At 40.7% G+C, this 24,512-nt stretch overlaps 1 protein-coding gene across 1 annotated transcript in view; it reads right to left on the reverse strand.

Moving 5' to 3' along the window:
- The window catches only part of ADGRA1 (adhesion G protein-coupled receptor A1), a 454,050-nt gene that overhangs the window by 221,545 nt on the left and 207,993 nt on the right, over positions 1-24,512 (reverse strand). Inside the window, exon 7 of the mRNA XM_050959295.1 lies at positions 14,983-15,196. Coding sequence (XP_050815252.1) covers positions 14,983-15,196 — 214 coding nt within the window. The remainder of the gene's footprint in view (positions 1-14,982; positions 15,197-24,512) is intronic.

Here is a 24,512-nt window from a genome sequence, read left to right on the forward strand (position 1 = left end):
ATTAAGTTAACTTAATTTTCACACAGCTCCACAGGCAAATATTTACTAGCGTAACATTAGCCCTTACATTAGAAGTACAAGAGATCAGCGTTCTCTGAGATCATATGAGGAAGCTGACATTCAGATTCATTTAGCTTTCTATGAGCCTTGACTAATGGTGGACAAAATAAAAGGCCAGATCCAGGGTTAAGCAATGCAGAAGACCCTGCATAATGACTAGGGTACGAATTACCATCTGGCCATGGCAAATTAAGAATTAATTTATATTCCTCTAGGAACATTTTGGGTAGTGAGCCCAATGGTGAAATTGTTCATTTTCTTACCATCTGGATATGACAAATGATTAACTGATTTTATTCTCCCCTGGAGGCTTTTTGGGGACTGGTCAAGTAGAGAAACCTTTTACATTCTTAAAAAGAGAAGTCTGTAAATTGTCCTGCCACTCAACTTGATGCCTTAAACATTTTTTCACCTATAATCCTTGGCAACTTCAGGTTTCTGGAAGACTTTGGGTCTGTATAGAATTTTAAACTCCTTTGTAAATCTTTCCAGGAGGTACACTGCTTATGCCGTGTCTTGGCATTATTACAGTAGCCTTCTCAAAGGTTCCAATAATAATAGTGTTTTTTGGCTCCTAATAACAGGCTGATCTTGAGCTTCCTTGAGGATGGTGGTGAGTCTTGGCAAGGGGTAGAAACTCTCAGTCTCCACATGAGCCTAGAAGAATGCTGAATGTAGGAAGCTTGATCAGAGTGGAATCAAGACATGAGGAGGATGGAGGCTCCTGGTTCCTCCTGTTCACAAGAGATGCATTTAGTTGTGCCTCTGGCTGCCATCTCTCTTTCAGACACCTGGCTTATCCCACAAAGGCTGAGGATCGTTCCCACGAGTTCATTCAGCAGACCTCGTGGCAGTAGTGAGGGGGTGAAGGGTGAAGCAGAAGACAGAAAGAGCCCACTGCAGCGGGCATCATGCCTTTCCTAAAACTGGAATGGTTTTTCTCTCTCTTCTTGAGAGATGCAGTAGTTGCCATTTCCAGTAGAAGCTTGTGACTTGGCAAGAGGTACAGTGGAGGAAAGTCTAGGTGTTCACAAGAGGGGATTAGTGCAATTTGGAACTGAAGTGTTCTGATTGGAGAGCTGCCCGAAGAGGTCAAAGGGCCGAGTAGCACAAATTTTGTTCATTTAGATTTCACTGTCAATTTGTCATGCACCTTATATTATAACACAGAACCTCGAAAGCAAGGAAGAGGATTGTAGTGGGGTTCACTCAGAGGCCAGCTGGCGCAGAGGGCATGCTGTGACATAGCAGTCTCCAAAGTCTGGAGGGACTGGGGGCCTTGTCAGGCAGGGGTGGCTCCAGGCACCAGCATACCAAGTGTGTGCCTGGGGCGGAAAGCCACAGAGGGCGCTCTGCCGGTCAGCGCGAAGGCGGCAGGCAGGTTTCCTTCGACGGCTTGTCTGCGGAGGGTCCGCTGGCTTCGGCGGACCACCCGCAGGTGTGCCATCAAATCCGCGGGACCAGGGACCTCCCGCAGGCAAGCTGCCAAAGGCAGCCTGCCTGCCGTGCTTGGGGCGGCAAAATACCTAGAGCCGCCCCTGTTGTCAGGCAATCTCAGGGTCTGGCAGCCAAGTTACAGTCTGTCCTTCTCTATGTTGGACTAGGGGCAGAGGGAAGGGTAAGGAGACCTGGGTGATCCCTCTCCACATGGTCCCAGCCCAGAGCCCAAGGGATGTGTCTGTTCCCACTGGCTGATACCCCAGACCAGCCTCATCTGGGCCACTTCCAACCCCCCCTCCCCACCAGGTCTCTCTTTTTTTGGGGAATGGTCACAGCCCTCTGCTTGCCTCCTCACAAAAGGTTGTTCAAGCAGTCTCAGTGAATCAGATAGGCAGTTGGGGCTTCCCAGCTCGCTTCGCAGTGTTCAATGATTTCCTCCTTGTCAGAGAAAAGGGGCGAGAAAAAGAGGTCAGGTCACTGGCTGACTGGTTGGGCCTTACCCACAGTACTTCCCCTGTGTATTCCTCTTTCCTAGAAGGTACTAACTGTCTTCCTTCCTGTATATAGTCTCTCTTTCACTCTCCCCACAGCTTGTTTGCCAGAGTCCTATTTCTAACAGGTCCCCTTTTGTAGCATGCTCTGCAGCTGCTGAGGTGAAGGGCCTTCTGGCCCAGTACTGCTCCACCGCTCCTTTAGTCTTAGTGAGGGGCCTGCAAAGCCCAACACAAGGATATACATATATTCTCCTTTTTGTGCTGGGAGAACTTATGTGTGATAGGAGTCCTCTCTCAAATGTAATGATTGACATGCTGGAAAATTAACCACTATATACAACTGAAACTATTCCATGAAAAGTCATTATAATACTCTACAACAGCCTGCAGCATTGGTCATTGCTAAGTGAGGAAGCTTAATACAGGCAGAAAGTATACCCATTTAATCAGTTAACCTATGGCAAAAGATTTTCATTTGAAGCATAGATTTTCATCGTTAGAGCTATGCATAACTAATTAGGCAGATCAGAACTAGGTCATGTTATGTAGAGTTATGAGTTACTCATTTCTTGTCCCCAAGTAATACCTTAGCAACATTTATCTTACATTCTGATAGTCATTTACATGTCAGAAAAAATAACCATGGGAAGGCTACAGCAGCCTATTTTGATAATCTTTCCTTCAGAAAGGTTTTAGAATCTGATCTAATTTCCTGTATAACGCTGGAAGAACCAATCTTTGTACAGGGGAAAAACAAAAATAAATTATTGGAACATGAACAGTTTAACTTTTGTTAAACTTAACTCTTCTTCAGGCAGACAGACGCAGAGAATTGTTTTCCACAATTTAGGCAAAAAGCCTGCATAGCCTATATCTAATCCAAGCCTCCATAAATTATTAATACTAACAAAGAATTTAAAAAATGATGATCCCTGGAGCCTGCTGCTGTGTAGAATGCAGACTTTCACAGAGGATAAAAGGTTAAAGCATCAAAATCAAAAGAGAATGTGCAAGTCTGGGCATTTAAAACTAACATATTGCTAGCCTGATCTCTGACAAATTGTCAGAATTGCCCATGAAATAAATATCTTTAGAGAACTGATGGATTTTTAAAGAAAATTTGTGTCAGGCAGCAGCAAGAAAAAGGAAAGATACTCAGAGTCTTTATGCAACACAGAAGAGGTCTAGCAAATATATTCCAGGTGTAATCAATTTGTCAAAGTCAGCAAATTCAATACACTGGATTTTCTATTTCTTCTGATCAAATATATAAAACATATAACTAATCATTTAATTCAATCTATGTGTTGAAAAACCAGACACTCAAAATATTTAATATATTAAACATTAAGTTTCATTGTGATTTAAATAGTGCCTAACTGGCTCATCTTTGGTTTATGTACTAAGAGGACCGTGCTACCCTGTGGATTACCCAGCTATCTTGGAATTCACTCGATTGCCATAGCAGTCGTTTGGTACAATGCAGTTAGACCTGTTGTACATCTTCCATTTGCTCTCAGAGAAGTAGTATTCTAGACTGGAATATTGTATCCAAAGAAAGTTTTATTCCATTTGCATAGTTCTTGTATACTAGCAGAGGTTATCAGACAAAAATATCATTGTGACAATCAGTCCAACAGAGTCAAAATTGCATAAAAAGCTTTTTAAGTAAAAACATTTCCCAGATGATTCATGAGAAGTGTTAACCTCTTTTTGATGATTCTTGATTATTTGATTACAGGCCTTTGGGACTAGCCAGAAAAAGGTAATGCTCAGTTCACTACATTAACTAATTTTTTAATTTGAAATTATTTCTCTCTCAGGTTTGTAGTTCAAATGCTTGTACAGCAGCATGGCTGAAGTGGGGCTGCTATCTAATCACTTGTACTTATGAATATTGAAATATAACAATTTAGGAATACTGTATGAAACCTGGTCAGTGAGGGTTACTGGGGTCAGAAGACTTGCCTTTGTGAATGCATTGATTAAGCAAGAGAAGGCTATGGGAATAACAAACAGGGAATACTATGACTTCCCAGATAAGAACATCTAGGTAGACACTTGAAAGACAATGGGGCAAACTGTTGACTTCAAAAGTCCTGTCTCCAACATGTTATACATCTTATTTTGCCAAAGTGGGGATCTGCCAGATCAAATGGCTATAAACAGTCAAAAAGTGTCGTGATTCCTGCCAGGGTCATGAGTTGCCAAGGGCTGCTCAGGATGTTCTCAATGAGGCCTGACAGGCTCAGCTAGAGAGACAGAGAGGGGCACTGTGGCAGCTGGTTAAATACCTGGCAAGATAGATGTATGTGACAGATATGACAATAGCCCGGACAGACCTTATTGAATTAAGTTAAACCCTACTGGATTAATTCACTGTATTAAAAATGCAAATGGTTATGTGTTATTGTGGGATTGTATGTAACGTCTCTAGAGAGGCGTCCTGATTAATGGAAACCCTGAGCCTCAAATGATTATTTTTTTAAACATGAACTTTTAAAAGTTAAGTGGGTTTCCCAGGAAATCTTTAGGGGGAAGTGAGTAAAAATGTAATTCTTCCAATTAGGCAAGAACTCAGCCTTTTGAAGCCGACCCTTCCACCATTCCATGCTGGAAGATTCAATTGTGCAGAGTTCCCTCTAAGCACATCTCATAGGGAGATAAGCGAGCCCTAAAATAGCTAACAGTACCTATTTTCTTTAGGAAACATGACATTTTTTTTTTTTTTAGACTTTCAGCCAAAACTTTACAGTTAACAATACTTGTTTTGATTAATGTTCTTATCTCTACAATATTTCAGTATTCTCAAAATTAAGCAGTCAGATAGTATATCACAAGACAAATTTTTTCAGTTGCCTTTATTCCATCAAACAAGTAGAATGTACCATATCTGCCCCCATTGTTTTCCACAGGATTTGTACATTTAGTTCACAAATTTATTTTAAACTATTCCCATGTCTTTAATAAGTTACAAAATGGTAAATCGTCTCCCTTGTCACTGGATTTTATTTAATCAATTCAGATTATTTCAGAAAAATCCCAACATTACTCTTCCAATTAATTAATGTGAAAACTCTCTTGTTCTTTTCAGATAATTAAGCCTTAGGTCTGTGTCCTTCCAAAAATATGGCACTGATTTTTTAACAATATTGTTTAGAGTCTAAAAATACTGTCTGAGATGGGATTCTTTTCTAAAAGTTTTAGCAATATGGACTTCTCATGCTTTCAGTATCCTTTGTTGCACAGTCTGAAGTTTAAGGTAACCTCAAAATGGTAGAGGGGCATTGATTTACACGTTAAACGGGTTTTTGCTTTGCTAAGTCACTTTACCTAGCTGTTCAGCAATTAAGCATCAAATAGAACCCAAGATTGCTGCTCAAATGATGCACAAATAAAATATCAGCACTATACAATTTCTGCTGATTACCACTTGCCTCTCAATATGCCCTTTAGTTGCTCATCCATCAACAAGAGGTCACTGACGGCAGTACATAAAGTCCTTCTAAAAAAATCTATGGGATGAATCAGATTTCTTGGTCTCTATTTATCCTCACAACTGTGGTCTTTTTGTCTTGCCTAGAAAAGGGGTATGTCTACACTACAGGATTATTCCGACTTTACATAAACCGTTTTTTAAAACAGATTGTATAAAGTCGAGTGCACGCGGCCACACTAAGCACATTAATTTGGCAGTGTGCGTCCATGTACTGAGGCCAGAGTCGATTTCTGGAGCATTGCACTCTGGGTAACTATCCCATAGCTCCTGCAGTCTCCCCCGTCCATTGGAATTCTGGGTTGAGATCACAATGCATGATGGAGCAAAAACAGCATTGTGGGTAATTCTGGGTAAATGTCATTGCTCAATCCTTCCTCCGTGAAAGCAACGGCAGACAATCATTTCGCGTCCTTTTTCTCTGGATTGCCCTGGCAGATGCCATAGCATGGTAACCATGGAGCCCGTTTAGCCTTTTTTCACTGTCATCGTATGTGTACTGGATGCTGCTGACAGACGTGGTACTGCAGTGCTACACAGCAGCATTCGTTTTCCTTTGCAAGGTAGCAGAGACAGTTACCAGCCCTATTGCATCGTCTGCTGCTTTAGAAATTGGCAATGATGGTTATCTGTCATATTGTACTGTCTGCTGCTGTCATGGGTGCTCCTGGCTGGCCTCGCTGAGATCGGCCAAGGGCACATGGACAAAAATGGGAATGACTCCCAGGGTCATTCCCTTCTTTATGTTTTGTCTAAAAATAGAGTCAGTCCAGCCTAAAATATGGGGCAAGTCTACTAGAGAACCAGAGAGCACAGCCGCTCCAGGTCAGAGCCCCAGATATCCCGCAGAAATGATGAGATGCATGCCATTCTAGGGGGTGCCCCTGCAACAACCCCACCCATTGCTTCCCTCCTCCCACACCCCGCCTGGGCTACTATGGCAGTTATCCCCCCATTTGTGTGATGAAGTAATAAGGAATGCAGGAATAAGAAACACTGACTTTTTAGTGAAATAAAATGAGGGGGAGGCAGCCTCCAGCTGCTATGATATTCCAGGCAGGATATCTCCATTACTCATTAAAGGGTGCGGGGGGAGAGGAGCACAGCCTTCCACTGCTATGATGAGGATGGTTACCAGTCCTATTGCACCATCTGCCAGGACTGAATCTCCAGGACACAAAGCTTAAAGAAGGGAATGACCAGGAGTCATTCCCATTTTTGCCCAGGCACCCCTGGCCGACCTCACCAAGGCCAGCCAGGAGCACTCATAGGATGACGACGAGGACGGCTATCAGTCGTTTTGTACCGTACCGTCTGCCACCAGGGAGGGGAGGGGAGAGGATGGTGCTGTTTAGCACTGCAGCACCCCGTCTACCAGCAGCATCCAGTAGACATATGGTGACATTGAAAAGAGGCGAGAAATGATTTTTTTTCCCTTTTCTTTCGGAGGGGGCGGGGGGATACATTGACAACATATTCCCTGAACCACTGGCAACAATGTTTTTGACCCTTCAGGCATTGGGAGCTCAGCCAAGAATGCAAATGCTTTTCAGAGACTGCAGGAACTGTGGGATAGCTTGAGTCCTCAGTCCTCCCTCCCTCCCTCCATGAGCGTCCATTTGATTCTTTGGCTTTCCGTTACGGTTGTCACACAGCACTGTGTTGAGTCCCTGCTGTGGCCTCTGTCTATCAAAGCCTGGAGATTTTTTCAAATGCTTAGGCATTTCATCTTCTGTAACGGAGCTCTGATAGAACAGATTTGTCTCCCCATACAGCGATCAGATCCAGTATCTCTTGTACGGTCTATGCTGGAGCTCTTTTTGGATTTGGGACTGCATGGCCACCCGTGCTGATGAGCGCTCCACGCTGGGCAAGCAGGAAATGAAATTCAAAAGTTCGCGGGGCTTTTCCAGTCTACCTGGCCAGTGCAGCCGAGTTCAGATTGCCTTCCAGAGCGGTCATAATGGTGCACTGTGGGATACCACCCGGAGGCCAATGCCGTCGAATTACGGCCACACTAACCCTAATCCAACATGGCAATACTGATTTCAGCGCTACTCCCCTCGTTGGGGAGGAGTACAGAAATCGGTTTTAAAAGCCTTTTATATCGATATAAAGGGCTTCGTTGTGTGGACGGGTGCAGGGTTAAATCGGTTTAATGCTGCTAAATCCGGTATAAACACGTAGTGTAGACCAGGCCTAAGTCTCCCAGACTCTGTCTTCACTTTACACTCATACAGCCTTATCTAATTATTCATATGGTTTGCAATTGATTTATCTCTAGAACACAACTCTCAAAATACTCCTATCATATCAGCACCACCACAAGTTCACTCATATCTCTTCCGGAGGAAACGTATGGTTAGCAGTTTGCCAAAAACTGGCAAGAGAATCTGGAAATCACTATTTCTGCAAATGTGTGATTCTTTCTTCTGGATCTCAAAATTGCCATGAAACGGACAGCCTACCTCTTGGCATGTCTTGATGCCTACTGTGTGTTCTCTCCCAACAGCCACACCTTGCCTCATCCTCATTTTGTCAGCATGCTTTTGCAACTCTTCCTCTCACCCAATGAAATTCCTTTTCCAACAGCAGTATTGTCAATCCCAACTATTTATAAATAATGAGTCAGATACTAAAAAAAATGAGATTGATTTTAAGATCATGATGTATTTTGTAAAAAGTATTGAGCTTTTTATTTGCCTTTGGTTTTTGAGTCTTTGTGGGTCCTGTTTTTGAACTTTCCTCTGCAACCACAAGGATTATCAATTTACTTAAAAAAAAGTAACTCAAAGCTGAGATTTACATCTAATCACTTTCCTCCAGGAACAGGTGCTTTAAGGAATATGCTTTTAGCACTTTGCAGAATTTTATTTCACTCTTTTTTTCTCCTACCCTTGCATCTCTTTTTTCTCCTACCCTTGCAAGGTTTATCAGTGGTGATTTTGTTCTGCATTGTCTCAAACAGGTGTTTCCTGTTTCCTTAATCATTAACACTCAGCCCAAGACAGCTCATCACAGCATATGGAGGACTCTGCTGGGAAAGCATGAGGAAATGCTATGTGCATGAAACGCTCAGATTCCTAGGCGTATTTCCTTTTGGTAATGTATTCTAAATACTCTCAATGTACGTCTATGGCAGCTCATAGCTCTATACTTTGAGCACATTTTAAAATGAAAAACTATCATTTGCAATGATTCATGATTGGGACATAGCAGCATAAATTCCAGGTGGCATTTGGATCTACACAGCATCATGATCAAATACTTAGACGATGTGAATAGTATGTCTTCTAATAGCATGTATTATCTCAGCTTCAGTTATGGGCATGCTAGTTTTCCCATTAACACCTACTTTCATGGGTTCTTAACCTACTGCACAAGTCACTGTTTTCAAAAAGAGCCTCACAAACCATAATGGCCCTACAGCAACTATTAAAGCCTCAATGAAATAAGTGCTTCTAAACACTGCCTAACTAAGTATTTACAGGATAGAACAAAGAATCTCTAAAGTAGTCATTAGAGTCTATTGGGTAAATAGTGCAATTATCCGGGGGAAAAAACCTATCACTACAGAGCAGCTGATGGATTCTTGACAGCTACAATATTTTCTCTGAACAGAAAATCTAAAAATGAGAAATGTTAATATACAATTGCAGTACCTGCATACTGGCAACCCCTCAGAACAATAAAGTAAAAAAATGGATTCAAGTTTGAGGAGATTGTTGTTGTTTGCTGTACATAACTCTTCTGTTAGCAGAAAGGGTGCTGTTACCTGGAAGTAAAACTGTCCTGAGCTGGAAGAGAATTTTTTTTTTGTAAAAAAATAACAATATCTGCCCAGCTAATGGAAAACAAAACAAAAAGAACAGTTTTAGAAAAGTGCTGGTAATATGTAGAATAATGTGTAGTCTCCTAGAATTCCTATAATTTATCACAAACTGTTATCAAACCTAATACCTAAGTGTTACCAAGCCATTTCATAAGCTATAATCCTGAAATATTTACACATGTAAATCACTTTACATATGCAAATAGCCCTCAATTTTACTTGTGTACCTAAGGGTTTGCAGGATTGGAGTCCATATGTGTAATCTCAAAGGACAGCAAATAGAATGGGACAAAAATGAGACAACACCATAAATCAGACTGTTAACGTCTTCACTGTCTATATATCAATCCTGCTCTTTATTTTACACCTTTACTTAAAATTGTCTTCTCAGTTTCATTTAAAATCCCAATTTTTAAAAAGTCCTTAAATCCTAAAAACTCCCAATAACTAAGTCATCAGTAAAAGGGTGGCTACTATAACAAATCACTGGATTTATTTTCTCTACAAACTAAGGGGCAGATTGTGGCCCACCTTGCATGTGTAAGTGGATTGTTGCCCCCTTATTAACATTCATTGGGGGTGTTTTGGTTGGCTAGCTCCCAGCACTAAAAGATTGGGGAGAGGCCAGTGCTACAGGTCAGCCTCAGCCTCTGAGCCCGATTGACAGGATGGGCAGGCTAATCAGGGAGTCAGAGCTGTGCCAGATCCAGAGGGGCCAGAAAGGCAGCTCAGGAAGCAGGTCAGAGTTGGGAGCAGAGTCACAGAGACAGAGACAGCCCAGGGAGAGAGCAGATCCTGTGCTGGGACCAGAGCTGCAGCCATGGAGCCAGAGACAGTCCAGGGAGAGCAGATCCTGTGCTGGGAGCAGAGCTGCAGCCATGGTGCCAGGTGTGGTGAGCAACTGGGGCCAGCCAAGAGGAAACTTTGGGCAAAGGGCCCAGCACAGAAAGACACCCCCAGCCAAGGGTCCTTGCAGGGCAGACTGGGAGGCGGATCTTAACCCAACTGGGGGCTGACCAGGGCCGCCCAGAGGGGAGGGCAAGTGGGGCAGTTTGCCCCAGGCCCCACAGCGGCCCCCACGAGAATATAGTATTCTATAGTATTGCAACTTTTTTTTTATGGAAGGGGCCCCCGAAATTGCTTTGCCCAAGGCCCCCTGAATCCTCTGGGCAGCACTGGGGCTAACACTGGGAAGAAGGGTCCCACCATCCAAAGCCCGGAGGTGTGGGGCCACCACCATTGCAAGTGTCCAACCCGCAGCATCCCTGCAGCAGAGCCAGGGCCTGAGAAGGAGACCTGGGACCTACAAGAAACAGACTGTGAAGTGCCCTGATGTCCAGAGACACTGTTTGTAATGTTCCTGCGACAGAGCAGGGTGATGTGTTTTCCTTTAACCTTTCCCATTTTTCCTTATTCTTTTTTAAAAATTAATTGTTAATTAAACAACTTTTAATTTGCTTTAAATTGTATGAAGTAGGTCAGGAAGATGCCCAGTGCAGAGAGTGTACCCCGGAGTGGGGCACCCTAGCCCCTGTCCCAGGCGACCACAGCAGCCCCACAGGAATTCTGGGCCAAGCCTTTTTGGGGTTATGAGGACTCTGCCAGACAGGAGAGTGGAAAGGGAGCGAGGACTCGGATCCTTTCGCTAGCCCACTTCACTGGGGTAGTACAGCAGCCAGAAAAGTTCCCCGCAATAGTGGGACCATTCCCCTGCTTACACATTCAAGCATCAGGGAATACGAGTATCAGTCATCTCCCTTACTCCCTTGTGCTAATGAACTGTATTATAGCTTCCTGTGAAAATGGGAAGCAGACTACATTTCCCACCCTCACCCCAAAGGTGGGTGGGAAGTGTTGGAGGGAGTAGCTGGAGCCTAGACTCCACACACACCTGTAAGTTTTAGTTACGCCAGTGTATCGGTGACCAAATACTGTGACACCTTGCCCAGAAAAGTGAGGAGATCAGGAGAATGATGGTGCTCAAGTGAGTCAGTCTCCCTTCTGGGCTGTTCCAGAGATTGCATGTTATTGTTCTGCCTCTAACCATGAGCTAGGCCCCAATCTAACGGTGCAGCCCTAAGAAACTAGCACTGACTTGGTACAAACACAAGTCAATTTCTCCTACATCAGTTCACTGATGATAGGAAATTATTTCCGTATTACAGTTACATTTCCATGTATGGATATGACATATATATATATACACATACAGGAATAATGACAGAAAGTTCAACATGAGCAAAATCAAACACTATTATTGTTGGCAAGAAATGGTAAATGTGAGCTAGCAGCAGAATTGAAAACACCCTTTTGAATATCCCATAAGGAAATGCCCTTTGCCAAGAAAAATATCGCAAGACAGAATATAGTTTCAAAAATCTATAATTAACACAAAAAAAGTTTATTTTATTCTGTTTTACCATAGAAGACATAAATATGCATTTGGATATTCTATCCTTGCATGTTATCAATTAATAAAATGGAAAGATTTAGTAAGATATTTGTGTTACAAATCCATGTCTACAAATATCTGAAAATCTGGAGCTACTAAATAAAATAATAATCTACAACTGTTCAAATAAGTTGCTTTTGGAGCATCACCTCTTTGTTCAAGTAGAACCATAAGCTGCTAAGCTTTATGGGTCAAATTCTGCCCTCAGTGCAATCACAGAAATGGAATGGATTTCAATGTGAGCTGCACACACAGGGGGGCAGTATGTAGTAAGAACTGCTGGAAGGAGTAGTTTTATTTATGTACTGATACTATGTGAGCTCCCCAGGGGAGGGACTTTTTGTTTAGAGTTGTATAATGCCTATCAAAAGTGGTAGTTTATGGCTGGGGACCCTAAGCACTACAGTAATACACAATATAACTGCAGCAAATATAAATAAAACCATTCTACACAGTGTGCATGAAAATGACATAAAAACTTAGAAAATGCTGTCAAGTGATTTTAGGATCAAACTTTTACTAATGTATTTTTAGTACAGTAACTCCTCACTTAACTTTGTAATTATGTTCCTGAAAAAAGCAACTTTAAGTGAAAGTCCCTTTGCAAGGTCCAACTCCACATGGCTTTTGGTCTTTCTAACGTTATCCCTATATGTTCTGACCTCAATAAGGTAGCTTTCCTTGCTGATCTTCCATTCCTTATAGGCTTTCTGCTTTTTCTTAATCACCTCTCTGAGATGCTTGCTCTTCCAGCTTGGTCTACAACTCCTGCCTATGATTTTTCCCCCTTTCTTGGGATGCAGACTTCTGATAGTTTCTGCAACTTTGACTTGAAATAATTTCAGGCTTCCTCCACCTTTAGATCCCCAAGTTCTTCAGTCCAATCCACTTCCCTAATGTCCTTAATTCTTTAAAGTTAGCCCTTTTGAAATAAAAAACCCCTAGTCCCAGATCTATTTTTGTTTATCCTTCCATTTAGTTTAAACTGAATTAGCTAATGATCGCTTGAACCAAGGTTCAAAGCATCTGTTTAAGACCACCCTTTAAAGTGATAGACAGAAGCTCAGTAATCTTTATTAAAATATTACCGTAGGCATAGATTTGTATTTTATGATTGGACAAAAAGCTAGCAATCAAATAAATTCAGTCTGTTTGCTCCATAAACTAACTTTTTAAAGAGGAAGCAGTAGCAATTTTGCAGACCCTAATATGATCAGACAATTTAATACTTCAGTGTACTATGACCCTCTTCCTTCCTACAAATTGCTCATATAGTATAAGATATAATTTGGTTGAAGAGTGGTTACTTTCACTGTTTTTTAGACAGAGAAGGGTGGTGGTAAAGAATACAAATAGCCTTGAAGGACTGATTCTTCCTGATCACATAGGGAAACTGGCCAGGGATCTGCTGAAAAGATATTTGCAATAGTTTAGCTTCTTTCAGAGCTTGTTTTTGCCATCATGATGGGAACCAAAAATAAATATATGAATAAATATATATGAGGGAAAAACTAAAAGACAAAACAGAGGCATAAGCTGTCATAAACAGATAGCTAAGGGTTAATGTCTCTTTCACCTGGAAAGGAGTAACCTGAAACACCTGACCAGAGGACCAATCAGGAAACAAGACTTTTTCAAGTCTGGGTGGAGGGAAGTTTGTGTGTGAGTTCTTTGTCTTGTATCTGTCCCTCTCGGCTATGGGAAGGATTTTTCTGCCTCCTGCTTTTCTAATCTTCTGTTTCCAAGTTGTAAGTACAAAGACAGGAAGACCATAGGTTTGTTTTTTTGTATTTACATGTGTGTAGTTGCTGGAATGTGTTAAATTGTATTCTTTGTGGATAAGGCTGTTTATTCATATTTCTTTTAAGCAATTGACCCTGTATTTGTCACCTTAATACAGAGAGACCATTTGTATGTATTTTTCTTTCTTTTTACATAAAGCTTTCTTTTTAAGACCTGTTGGAGTTTTTCTTTAGTGGGGAACTCCAGGGAATTGAGTCTGTAGCTCACCAGGGAATTGGTGGGAGGAAGAAGTCCGGGGGAAATCTGTGTGTGTTAGATTTACTAGCCTGACTTTGCATACCCTCTGGGTGAAGAGGGAAGTGCTTGTGTTTCCAGGACTGGAAATAGGAGAAGGTGGAGTCCCTCTGTTTAGATTCACGGAGCTTGCGTCTGTGTATCTCTCCAGGAACCCAGGGAGGGAACACCTGGAGGGGGGAAGGGAAATGGTTTATTCCCCTTTGTTGTGAGACTCAAGGAATTTGGGTCTTGGGGTCCCCAGGGAAGTTTTTTGGGGGGACCAGAGTGCCCCAAAACACTCTAATTTTTTGGGTGGTGGCAGCTTTACCAGGTCCAAGCTGGTAACTAAGCTTGGAGGTTTTCATGCTAACACCCATATTTTGGACGCTAAGGTCCAAATCTGGGAATATGTTATGACATAAGCCAACATAGTAGGTTCACTATTAGACAACCTTTTTATTAGTTGTTATTTTTAAAATGTTTTTTATGCAATCAACCTTTTACTTCAATTATATGCTACTCTATTCTTTCAACATTTTTTCACATCTAAAACACCTGAGGATATCCAAGGATGGTAATATCTAAGATTGTAGAGACCTGTAAAGACAGGTACTAGTCAGATGCAAAAAAACAAGATTATCTAACTAAAGTACTACCAATCATAATAGTATATAATGTGCTGGATCCTAAATAAATGAATCCAATCTCTTCTATTTATAGTGCTTTGTAGCTGGATCCCACTTTGCTGTTTCCGGTTGTCTCAGCAAAAGTGGTTTGGCTAAGGGTTTAAAGTTCTCCTACGCTACTGAGTTATTAAAACTTTATTTAATTTTTTCTCCATTCCTTACATCACCCTATGTGTCAGAACCACCAATCACTACCTTGGAGTTTTCTCTAGCTCCCAATTCCAGAGCAAGTCAGAGACACCAACATTTTCTCAGTGATTCTTCAAGTTCTAATCTGAATATTGTAGCATGTAGACTAGAAAAATGAGGGTTAGAATATGCATCAACATGTAGATATGGAGATTCCATGCCTCTCTCTCAAGGTTCAACACCATGCATATGGAACACTCCATTTCACCAAATCAAACTAATCTTTCCGCGCATTTCTGTTAGGCTTGTTACTTATTTTGCATTTGTTGGCACTGCCTGCAGTACTGTATATCACTAAAATGTGTATACATTACCGTGTAATTAAACAGCAGTCGTGTATTATGCTGTCCTCCACAAATATGCCACTCTCTTCATCAGTTTCAATAAGATGACCATCATGATACCAGTGTACTTGGGTAGTGTTGTCAACATATGTTCCAGTGCACTGAAATGGCAAGCGGTCTCCATGAAAAACCACCTGCCTCTGTGATGGTATCAGTTCAAAAAGAGGCAGTTCCAAAGGTCCAGCTGTAGAAACAAATATTGTCCTGTTATTTAAGGAATGGCAAACAGTCCATAGTGTGCTTTTTAAAAAGTGCTTGGATTTTGTTAATAGCTATTATTTCTACAAGTGTCAGCATGCATTGTAGAATAAATCAAGTGTTCTATAATTTAATGCTTTCAGATAAGATCAAACATTTTTCATTCACAGGACAAAATATGCAATAAAATATCTACTCTACATATACTACTGCTTTTCTTGTATAAAATAATAAAAATACAACACTGGCTACACACCATGTATAATACTGCACCCATCATGCACAGAATTTCATTTGATCAATTTCATTGATTGAGGTTCTCTGAAGTTAATTCATTCATTGCCTCTGCAGGAAGCAATGGCACAATGGCTGCCCAAGGTGACTTTTGTGCCTCATGTGCATTGTGAAGATGGGCTCTGCACCATTCTAAAATATGCTGAGGCAGAAGGAACTGATGAGAGTGAGTTGGGGAAGGAGCTATTGGATCTGCTTACATAGATGTGGTGTTCCTCACAATTAAGGTAGATGTGGAGGGGCTGAAGCAGCTTCTCAAACCCATAGCTAGGGATAGCAGCTTCTAAGGAACTGAACTTCACCTTCATCATGATTTGCCCCACTACTTAGTTCCTAGCATGAATAATCAGGTTTTTTTTGTGGGGAAAGTATATTTTCTCTACAACTAAACCAACTGATTCTATATTGTGTTATTGTACAATAAAAACATATTAATTAAGGTCTTTAATGAAAGCCTGTAATGTTCTGAACTTGATGGTCAAGACTGATTATGAATGTATGTATTTTTGTACATAGAAAATTGTGCTCATAATCTCTGGCACAGATTCAACTACACCTCACAGCAGGACGGTGAGCAGAGAGGGGCACCTGCCAAGCCAGCTGTTTACGTGCAACAGGCTTCAAAGTAACTATCTGTTGTCCAGTCCACGAAAGGACAATGGTGGACCACTAGAGTTCAAGGAAAGAAATTTAGACAACTCAAAATTGAAAAGAATATCTTGACTCCTGGATATCAAATCAGGAGGGAATTTCTCCCATTCTGATTAACTGTGAGTCACGATGGACTCGGGGAGGGGAGAAGAGAAGGAAAAAAGCCTTTTAAAAAGCAGATTTGAGATTGAAGCTTTTTTCCAGAACTTGGGGAACAGTCTTGAGAAAGGAGGATGCTCATGAACTATGGTTCCCTTCTACAACTAGGGAACATGCCGGGAAATTGTTTTAAGGCAATAGGTAACTCTTATTAGAAAAGACATTTTATCTAAGAAAGTGTAACATCTAAGGTTGTCTCTTTATGTTTGTTTTCTGTGGAACTTATATGTTTGCTTTTCCTTACAATCTCACCTTTCAATCTGTGATTTTTTTCTATTATATAAACTTTTTGTTTATTTTTATCCCAAGCAGGTTTCTGGTGTGCAAACTGTGTGCAGGGTCAGGGTTTCACACCTTCTGGGGTGATGAACCAAAGGGGAACGGCCTGAGGTCTGGTAGTTAAGAACTCACAGAAGAAATATTTGAGCGGACTAGGGACTGGAAGGGCTGTTGGAGTCACCCTGCAAAGAGTAACTGGGCTGGTGAGCACCAGGGTGTGACCTTTTGCTTGTGGGATGGATACTACTGGTGTCAGGGATCCAAACCATAACAAACAAACAAAGGCTCTCAGGGTTACAGGGCAGGCAGTGACAACCCCTTGTTGATCTGAGTAGTCCCCAAAACATCACAGTTAGCAAACCTCATTTACTGTGAGAAATAAACCACATCGCAGAGATGATTCACCAACCTGTATCCAGTACTTTGACATTTGTGTCTTTTACAGTACAAACAGGATGTCTAACAACCTAAAAACAAGGTTTCACTGCATTTAAAATGTTTTTTAAAAATATTACAAAGACTGCCAAAATGAAACCATGTTCATTTGCTGTAGCACATCTTTAAATATATTTTGGTCAATGATAAAACTACCTATGGAATGCTTCAGAATATTGGTTGTTCAAACTGCAAGCCTGCTGCCCACTAAAAACCCCACCATGAGTGGGTTGCTGTGGAGTAGTTATTCATCTGATTAAACTAATACATTTGCTAAATCTTTAAATGTGCCCAACTGTTTTAGTCTGATTAATGTATTGCAAATTGAACAAAGTGTATAAAATTCTAGCTTCCACCAACCACAATATTAAAAGCACTTAAATAAAATGTATGCCTATAAACTACCCACATATTTTCAGTTTTGGCAGCTCAAATATCTTTAAATAGGCTGAGGCAAGACTATTATATGATTATTGGAAAATACAACAGTAAATAGAATGTTCATTTCACGGCCAGGCACATGCAAAAGAGATGAGAGGCCAATAATTTAGAATCATAGGGTTAAAAAGGAGCACAATGGTCATCTAGTCTAACCCCTTGCCAAGATGCAGGATTTGAGCGTCTAAACCATACAATATGGATGGCTGGCTATCCAGCCTCCTTTTGAAAACCTCCAGTGAATAGGCTTTCACAAACCTCCTGAGGCAATGCAGTTCCATTGTCCTACTGTTCTTACAGTTAGGAAGTTTTTCATGAGATTTAAACTAAATCTGCTATGCCGTAGTTTGAACCCATTGCCTCTTGTCCTGGCTTCTGTGGCAAAAGAGAACAACTTTACTCTTTTTTTTTTTATGGCAGCCTTTCAAGTATTTGAAGACTGCTATCATGTCCCCACTTAATCTCTTTTCCAAACGAAACATCCCCAGTTCCTTCAGCCTTTGCTCATATGGCTTTCATTCCATCCTTTTGATCATCTTTGTCGCTTACCTCTGGATCCTGTCCAGTTTCTCTACATCCTTTCCACATATTAGTGACCAAAATTGGACACAGTTCTCCAGCTGAGGCCTAACCAGCACCAAATAGAGTGGTACTATCACTTCCTGTGACTTGCATGCTATGCGTCTGTTAATGCAACCTGCAATTGCATTCGTTTTGGAACAGCATTGCATTTCTGACTCATGTTGAGGCTGCGATCCACCACAACTCCCAGATCCTTCTCAGTAGTGCTGCTGCCAAGCCAGTTTCCCCCCATTCTGTATTTGTGTATTTGTTTTTTTTTCCTTAAGTGTAGCACCTTACATTTGTCTTTGTTGAATTTCATTTTGTTGTCTATAGCCCAGTTCTCTAATTTATCAAGATCCCTCTGAATTTTAGCTCTATTCTCCACAGTACTGGCAACCTCACCCTAGCTTTACCTCATCTGCAAACTTGATCAGTGTGTTCTCTATACCTACATCCAGGTAATTAATAAAGATGTTAAACACCACCAGACACAGAACAGCTCCCTGTGGAACCCCACTTGAGACTTTCCTCCAATCCAACATCATTCTGTTAATAACTACTCTCTTTGTTTGAAGTTGTTTAACGAATTATATCCACTCATTGGTAGCTCTGTCAAACCTGCATTTCTCCAGCTTACTTATCAGAATGTCTAATGGAACTGTGTCAAAAGACTTGCTGAAGTCCACGTATATTATGTCCACCTCATTCCCCCATCTACCAAACCAGTTACACTGTTAAAGAAGAAAATCAAACTGATTTGGTATGATTTGTTCTTAGTACCAGCCATGCTGGCTGCTAAAGATTACCCCATTCATCCACCAAGTATTCACAAATTGAATGTTTTATACATTTCTCTAGTAGCTTCACAGGTAACAAAGTCAGGTTGACTGGTCTATAGTTCCCCGGCTCCTCCTTTTTCCCCCTCTCTAAAGATGGGCAGTAGGTTAGCCCTTATACAGTCTTTCAGGACCTCTCCTATCATCCATGAGTTTGTAAATATTCTTGCCAGTGACTCAGATTTCTTCAGCTAATTCCTTCAGTATCCTTGGGTGAATAGCATCCAGACCCACTGATTTGAATTCATTCAAATTCATCAGAAGATATCAGATGTGTTCTTTACTTATTCCAATCTGCATCCCTTTCTCTTTATCGTCTATGATAATTTCGCTAGTTGTCCGGTCACATATCATTTTTTGTGAGAAGACTGAAACAAAATAGGCACTCAGCAGCTCTGCCTTCCTATCATCTTCTGTTATCAGCTCACCTTCTCTATTGAGCAACAGATTCACACCATCCACGATCCATTTCTTTGTCTGACATATTTGAAGAATTCCCTCCTGTTGTCTCTAACATTTCTTGCCAGCGGTAACTTGTTTGCCTTAGCTTTCCTGATTTTGTCTCTACTCACTTGCACTATTACCATGTATACTTCCTTGGTGACATGCCCCTCTTTCCATTTCCTGTAGGTATCCCTTTTGGTTTTTAGATAGCTTAGAAAGCTCCTTCTGCAGCCACATTGGCCTCCTGTGGCTCTTCTTATCTTTCCTCTACATTGGAATAGCTTGATGTTGAGCCTCTAGTATTACATCTTTTAAAAACTGCCACCCTCCTTCAACTCCTTTTCTTCCTCATTGGTCTTTCCATGGGACCTTTCTTCCTATTTCTCTGAGTCAGTTGAACTGTGCCTTTCTGTAGTCCAGAAAGTCCTTGTTTTGCTGTTCTCATGTCCTACTTTCCATAGGATCTTGAAATCTATCAGATCATGATCACTTTCACTCAAGTTCCATCTCCCAAGACCACCTTCAAGTTTGCAACTAATTCATCCCCGTTGGTCAAAACCAGATCCAAAAACAATGCCCTAGTTGTTTCCTCAACTTTCTGAATCAGAAAGCTGTCCCCTACATATTCTAGGAATTTTCAGGACGTATTATGTTTTGCTGCCATAGTCTTCCAACAGAAATGAGAGAAGTTAAAATATCCCACAAATGCCAGCTCATGTGTGTGAGCTAATCTTGTTACCTGCTAGTAGAATGACTCATCCACTTCCTCCTCCTGATTTGGTGGTCTTTAATGGACCCTCAACATAACATTACTACTGTTCTTTTCCCTTGTTATCCTCCCCAGAAATTCTCAGTATGTCTGTCGTTCACTTCCCCTTAGACCTCAGAGCCAGTGTACACATTCTTGATGTACAATGGAACACCTCCTCTTCTCCCCCATACCTGTCCTTTTGGAACAAGCTGTATCCTTCAATCCTGGTACTCCAATTATGGGAGTTTTCCCACCAAGTTTATGTGATGCCAACGAAGTCATAATTTTCTTCATATACCATGACTTCCCATTCATCCTGCATGTTCCCCACACTCCTTGGATTTGTATTCAGGCATCAAAAACATTTTGCAGCCTGCCCTCTTGCTTTTCTTTTTGCCTTTATAATGCAGTTGTGAGTCCTACAACCTTCTCCAGAAATTAGCTCCCTCCTCTTGTCTTTGATAGTTTAACCTAGATGCGCTTTGGCTGGATTTTTTGTCACCATCCCCCATAGGACCTAGTTTAAACCTCTCCTTATCAGGTTAACCAGACAACATCCAAAGATGCTCTTCTGAGTATTTGATAAATGGAGTCCATCTCAGTACAGTAATCCCCTTTCTTGGAACATCAGCTTGTTGTTGAAGAAGCCAAAGCCCTCTTGCCAACACCACCTGCATAACCACGCACTCCCTTTCACAATTCAACAGTCCCTGCCAGGGCCTTTTCCTTCAACAAGGTGGACGTACGAGAACACCATTTGCAAACTCTGTAATCCTTTTTCCCAGAGCCACATAGTCTGCAGTGATCTGCTCAAGGTCATTCTTGGCAGTATCATTGCTGACCACATGGATAAATAGCAAGGGGTAGCAGTCCAAGGGCTAAAATCACTTTAGCTTGTGTTTAACATTTTTTCTACTCTCTCTCTGAGTACAAAGCAGAATTCAGTCTCACAGCTCAAAGATCAGATCCTGCCACACTTCATCAGGTTGAGTAGTACCAATCCATTGACCACATCCCATGCTGTGCTCCCTGAACCCTGTTCCTCTTATTACACAGTAATAAATCAAGTGCAGGTTTGAGGCCAATGAGTAACATTACTAGAACTTCCTGTTCACCTAATTTTGAAAGCACACTTAAAATATACTTCAACTACCAAAGATATAATGCACAACCTGCTCTATGCAGCTTTTGACAGATAACTTAGATCATTCCTGATCTTATTCCATCAGTGTAATGGGATAATTTTTAATGCAGTTTGAAGAGAAGGAGATGTGGAATTCCTATTAACATGGAAAATGTACCACATTGTGGCATTAGATTGTGGTGTGTCAATCTCATGAATATGTAAGTACTTTTTGTAATGCGTGATGGTCTGGGTGTCAAAAATGATTTAAACTTTAACTTGCTAGTTAATCCCTTAATGCTAATAAAACAATGTCATTCATAATAATTGCCATGTTGTTGATTATCATGATGTTATTCATAACTTGCTATGAACTATGCATAAACCTCACACATTCTCGTCAATTATAATTCCTTCCAAAATAAATGCAAATGGTTTTATTTATTGGCAGCATTCTACAGAATTTACCACGTCAAGTGAGTTTACTAGTAATGCATCAGCATCATACTGAAAGGATTAATCATTTCACTGAGATCTTCCATGAAGCAAAAAAAGATCTTTCATATGTTTGGCAATAGTCTCTTGACATATAATTATGTAATTGAGGATATTTTCTGTTTTTATATATCTAGACAAATTCACTTAAACTTTGGAAGCAGAAAATCATCAAAATTATTCCACACCTATTTTCAGCTGACAAACCTCCATGTTCTAATATATGCTCCTCTATCATGTTAACAGTCCTCTCCCCTATGGTTCCTATACTATTTCTGTCTTCCCAAACCAGCACACTTCCACTACCTTTATTTAATACTATCCCCATCTCTCCCAGGTGTTCTCTTTTCCACCTTATTTCTCACCCTTCAGGTTCAACTGTTTTCCCCAAGAAATGGCCTGGTAATAAATGCTGCACACGCTTACTCAGGTAAATGGGGTTTTGCATATAACTATACTTCACAGTTTCTTCTAAGTTTTTGTCATGCAGATCCTTAAAATTAATAAGAATTTTTATTTTTTGAGTTTGCCTCTTGAGATCAACAGTTAAACTCCTGAAGGTAAATTATATTAATTTACTGAACTTCAATTTATGCTAAAAAACCATGCCCAATCACACTTGAATCTCTGCACTGGTTTCCCCTTTTTCCTCATATACTTTTAAGCTCTCTACAGCTATACATCAGCATATTCTATGAATAATAATTTGTACATACTAATTATATAGCTCTCGCATGCCTCTGTATTCCATGCAGAATATAGGGCCCTCATCACAGCTTTCCATCTTTGTCCATTTCCTGCTACAAATCTTCCCATATCATTCTGATAGCTTTCAATTATCCTTCTATTGTGCACTTCCATGTTATTCTTGGTCTACCTCATTAGTTTTACCCTGGGGTTCCAGTCCAACACTTGTCTTGTTATGTGTTATGAGAATATATGTACTGTTGCTTTAAATTTGTAACAGGAAGCTAGGTAGTAATGGGGAACAGGAATGGGGAAAGTAATTTAGGCAGAAGTTCTGCAGTGAACCAGAGAGAGGCAGAGTACCTTCAAGGTACTTCATTTTTCTAATATTAATGCTCATTAGGTGTTAGAAGAAAGTGACCCTCTCTACCTGTGATGCTGCTCCTCGTGAATAGGGAAAGGACCCAGCCAAATCTGTAAAACCACCATCTTATCCCTGATCTCCCCCCTCAAAATTCACTTCTGGCAAAATGCATACAGAAAACGACAATCTAAGAATTCCTAAGCCACTAGTCAGTCACAGTCACTGCTACTTGGACGGCTAAGAACTGTGCACGTTTTGTTATAGTTGTTACCTTGTCTCCCCTTGCCCGCACCCTGACCTGTTGATTTATGTCATATACCTGTTGTCTTGTCATTTGGATTATAAATTCTTTGGGGCAGCGACTGTCATTGTTATATGCTTCCACAGCACCCAGGATGAGGCCAGACTCAACTGTGCATTTAAGGTGCTTCCACAATATAAGCATTAAATAATAAGTTTAAAGCGTATCTTAAACAGGCAGCAAGAAGGACAGATACTGCTTAAAATGAGACAACTTTCTTTTACATAGTACCTTTCATACTCAAGGTAGATCAAAACTCTTTATAGCGTAATGGATTAAATTCTTGTAGTAGAGGAATAGTATAAGTAAATAGAAGCCATAGTACTCTCAGTAATAACTCATATATTGCCTTTGTAATTAGAACTTGTCTTACGTACTTAGCCATTGTAATACACAGGATTTGCATGAATGTATGCTATTGCTTTCTGGGGACTGGCCTGCAGGGGATTAACGGATCTGCTGATATTGCCTGGTAAAATAGTAGAAGTCTATTTTGGCCGTTATAGACAAGGGTTTAGTCCCCACTCCCTGTGCAGACATGTCTGTGGAATGTGATTTACGTAGTAATGGTGTCTGTTGTGTGCAGACATTAATTTTTTACACTAGGTTGCTTGGAATATACCCCCGAGTTTTAAAAAAAAAGGATTGTATGATTTTTAACATACAGCTGAACAGCTAAAAGAGATATTAGAAAGGTAGCCAATTTAACAACTCGTTCAAAGGATAGCACTGCTACTACTAAAAGGATATTGCACGCTTGCATGGTGTCAAGCAGTACATATTAGCAGAAGTCATGGCATGGGAGGAGATCGGAGGCCTGGCTGAATGAAATTACAGCTTAGCAAAATGTAAGTGTCCATGATCAGAGAACATAGAAAAGTAACCTAAGAGAATCCACACAAGTTAAATATACCATCACTACAGTAACAGGAATTCATTAAACTAGCATCCTTAATTCATAAAGTGCTTTCTGTGAACGTGATCACTGTTTACTGAGGGTACATTGTACTGTTGAATTTAAGTATTCATTAGTGTAGTGACCTATTGTGTCAAAAGGCACCGAATAGAGCATGAAATATAACATCAGTATGTCGTAAGTCAAGCTAAATAACTTGCATGGAGTATGGATTTAGAGTAATGTTGGAACAGCAATACTTTGAATTTACTTCTCCCTTCACAACTGGTCTTAGATGCTCTTTTCTATCAGAGCCTTGGTATTCAGCCTTGGGAATCAGACCAAAATGAGAAATGAAATAAGCACCAAATATTCTGAACAAATTTTTTAAGTTAAAGACTACAAACTAAACCTTTGTTTACAGCTGGATGTCAAAAAAAAGGAGAAAATCTTTCGTCCAACATCAAACACGCCATGTTCATTTTCCTGTTATTTACAAACCCTGGAAAGCATTAGGAGACATGCTAAACAATGCTGAATGGAACCTGCTACTGGTTTACCGCTAATTTCTAGGACAGCCTTGTAA

Source organism: Gopherus flavomarginatus, chromosome 6 (genome assembly GCF_025201925.1).
Source record: "Gopherus flavomarginatus isolate rGopFla2 chromosome 6, rGopFla2.mat.asm, whole genome shotgun sequence".
NCBI lineage: Eukaryota > Metazoa > Chordata > Testudines > Testudinidae > Gopherus > Gopherus flavomarginatus.